General features: G+C 58.5%; 1 protein-coding gene across 1 annotated transcript in view; it reads right to left on the bottom strand.

Moving 5' to 3' along the window:
- Positions 1 to 874: 874 nt before the first annotated feature.
- Positions 875 to 3,180, bottom strand: part of ARHGAP23 (Rho GTPase activating protein 23) — a 68,339-nt gene continuing 66,033 nt past the window's right edge. The window contains exon 23 of the mRNA XM_035027466.1: positions 875 to 3,179. Coding sequence (XP_034883357.1) covers positions 2,766 to 3,179 — 414 coding nt within the window. The 3' untranslated portion in view covers positions 875 to 2,765. The remainder of the gene's footprint in view (position 3,180) is intronic.

The raw sequence follows: 3,180 nt of genomic DNA, 5'->3' as shown, positions 1-3,180 counted from the left end.
TCTTCATTTCGTTGTGTGTTTTCAAGTTACCATTGAGTGTACTTTCATTTCGGCTCGTAGGGCTCCCTAGAGTATTTCTCCTAGGGCAAGCCTGCTAATGACAAATTGTTTTTCCTTCCTGGAGATGTCTTCATTTCTCGTTGTTTTTGGAGAGCACAGGGGTTTGATTATTTCTCATCCAAAGCCTACTACAGCCTGGAGAAGGTGTCCCAATGGGCAGGTAACCTTAGGCTTATGTCCTTTCTCTGGGCTTACATTTATCCCGGCTCCACCAGCTTATTAGCTGTGTGACCTTGGACAGGTCATGTCATTTCTCTGTGCCTTAGTTTCCTCCTGTATAAAATGGAGATAACAATGATGCGGAGCTCAAAAGTGTTGCAGGACTGAGTTAGGCCTTGGGGCCGGAGTGAGCCCACACTAGCAGTGAGCTCATTTGCCAAACAAAAACAACCTGGGGGTAGGGGAGGGGAGAGAAAGGAAGGAGGATTCAGTGAGTGAGCTCTACCCAGCTCCAGGGCTCTCCCCTAGTTTCTCTTAGAGGAATGTCACCTGCTTTTCCTACAGGATGCTCATCAGAGGCAGCCTGGAAGCTAGCAGAGGCACCTCTAGAGCCATGACATTGAAGAAAGCCCATCCTGGGGCGCCTGGGTGGCTCAGTCGGTTGAGCGACTGCCTTCGGCTCAGGTCATGATCCTGGAGTCCCGGGATCGAGTCCCGCATCGGGCTCCCTGCTCGGCGGGGAGTCTGCTTCTCCCTCCGACCCTCCTCCCTCTCATGCTCTCTGTCTCTCATTCTCTCTCTCTCAAATAAATAAATAAAATCTTTAAAAAAAAAAGAAAAGAAAGCCCATCCATGTTGTAGACTTACACGTGTGGGATAAGACAATGGACAAAACCCATTCTTGTTCTCTCGGGATACCGCATGGGCCTGGAGTGCCCTTGGTGACAGCCAGCCGGGATGGGCCTATCAGTGGCCTGGGCCTTGCCCAAGCCTCCTTCTGCTGGGCAGCACCTCTGGACCTTTCTGAAGGTCTAGGCAGGCCTGAGAAGGAAGGTGCCTGTGCACCTACCTGGACTCTAGGGGAATCCAGAAAGCACATGGCAACCTCTTGCAGCAATGAGGGTCGGCCACCCTTCCGGCTTGTATTCCATGCCCATGTCATTGCTCATGCGAGTCCCCAAGGATACCTACAAAGCTAGCAGGAGGCAGAGGTGTGTCTCCACTCGGCCAGCACCCGGTCCAGCCCCTCCCCCCTTTCCCATCGCAGCTCCACTCCTGCCCTTCCCTCCTTCCGAAACAAGCGACACAGCTGACTCGTGCCTTGAGGAAGGCCATTTATTTCCAAGATAGAGACTATACTTTTAAGACAGGACTTTTCAGAAGCAGGAAATCTTAGTTGTCGCCTAGAGAGGTGTGTCAAGGACACAGTGAAAGGAGACATGCGCACGTGGGGCCAGAGGCTTATCCAACACTGTTACAACACTTTTTTAAATGAGCAAAACATCTTTAAAAATCCTTATAAATTCTTTATAATATGTTACACATTTAGAGACAATATTTACAATAAAAGGATCAGGGAGGGAAGAGAGAGAAATCTACTTTACAGCAAATCTTTGCATAAAACAAGAGGACCGACAGACGTGGCAGTGGGGTTCACAACCCCGCCCGGGCTTCCCTGGAATAAGTGAGGGCATGTGTGGGGAGGCCTGGTGGTCTGAGGTCTATTTACAAAGTGTGGGGAGAAGAGGGGGCTGGGTCCCGCCCATCCTGAAGGAACAGCCCAGCTCAGACCCCATAAATCAGTGTGTGTGTGTATGTGCGTGTGTGTGTGTGTGTGTGGTGTGAGAGAGAGGAGGGAGGGAGAGAGAAAGAGAGAGAGTTAGACACCAGGGTTGTTTCCTACGCCCCCTCCTAAAGGAAGAAGGTGGGGTCTGTGTGCCTGGGTTGTGGAAGAAGCAGGCATTGCTAGAAGGAAAAGACAGGCAAGGGAGGTCTGGGGAAGTGGTGGCGGGGGGAGGGGGACCCTGGACCCTCCCCGAAGTCTCTGGGGAACCGGCAGCTAGCTCCCCATGGTCAACACGCTTAGCGAGGATTGTTTAGGGGTTGGCAAAAAGTTGGTGAGGGGAGTAACCCTGGTAAGAGTCTCAGTCCTGCCTCCGTGGAGCGGCCCTAACTTCCTTCCCTGGCTCCGACAAGCAGCAGAGGCAGGATCCCTGGAGGCAGCAAGGGCAGGGCGCCCTGGTGTGCGTGGTGGGGCAGGAGTGGCAGCAGTTGCCACGGAAACGCCTTCTGACAGTGACTCGTGCACTGGCCCACAGGCCCCTCTCCCCTGGGGACACCACCCAGCTCCATCTCTTCTCCCCTGGCATACAGTCACCCCCTTCCCCTCGGCGAGGAGCTGGGAGCTAACGGACAGGGGCGGGGAAAGAAGCCAAGAGCCAGCATCACCCTGTGTCTTTCCTTTAGTCTGAGGCTTGGGGGTTCCCTATCCACACCCCACGGCCAACAAGGGTCTCTAAGTGCAGACACAGAAGGGCCCACTCCGCCACACAGCCCCCAGCGGCCTGTCCCCTCTCGTCTCCGCCCCCTACCCCTTCCCTCCGGGGTCCCCTCCCTCCCACCGCGCGGCCAGCCGGGCCTTCTCGCCTGCCCGCCTACTACCCACCCCCGCACACAAACGAGGGAGGCGCGGCCTGCAGCGCCAGACGCGCCGCGGGGCGAGAGGAGGGCGTGCGAGCCAGGGAAGACTGGGGCAGGGCGGCCGGTCACAGACACTGGTGGAGGCGGGAGGCGGCCGAGCGGCGCGGCGGCTGGCTCTGCAGGGGCCCCGGGTCGCCGGGCGGCAGCGAGGCCGCGGACGACGGGGCCCGCGCCTTGGTGGACTCCAGGCTGCTGAGGCCCGAGTCCTTGTTGTCGCTGTGCGCCCGAGGGCCCGCGGGCTCCGGGGGGCCGCCGCCGCCGCCCAGCTCCTTCCACTCGTTGAAGTTGAGGTCGGTCAGCGGGCTCTGCACCACCACCGTGTGGCGCCGCCAGCTGCTCCGGCGCCGCCGCGTCTCGGGCGACAGCGGCCGCCGCAGCCGCACGGCCAGCATGTCGTCGGCGGTGCCGCGGAGGCGCAGCCGCAGCGCCTCGATGCGCGACGGCCGCGAGCCCAGCGCCGCCGCCGCCGCCGCCGCCGCC

Source organism: Mirounga leonina, unplaced genomic scaffold, assembly GCF_011800145.1.
Source record: "Mirounga leonina isolate KUSES-001 unplaced genomic scaffold, KU_Mleo_1.0 Mir_200, whole genome shotgun sequence".
NCBI classification, from domain to species: Eukaryota; Metazoa; Chordata; class Mammalia; order Carnivora; family Phocidae; genus Mirounga; species Mirounga leonina.
The sequence above is the reverse complement of the archived record's forward strand: the minus strand, read 5'-3'. Positions and strand labels throughout refer to the sequence as shown.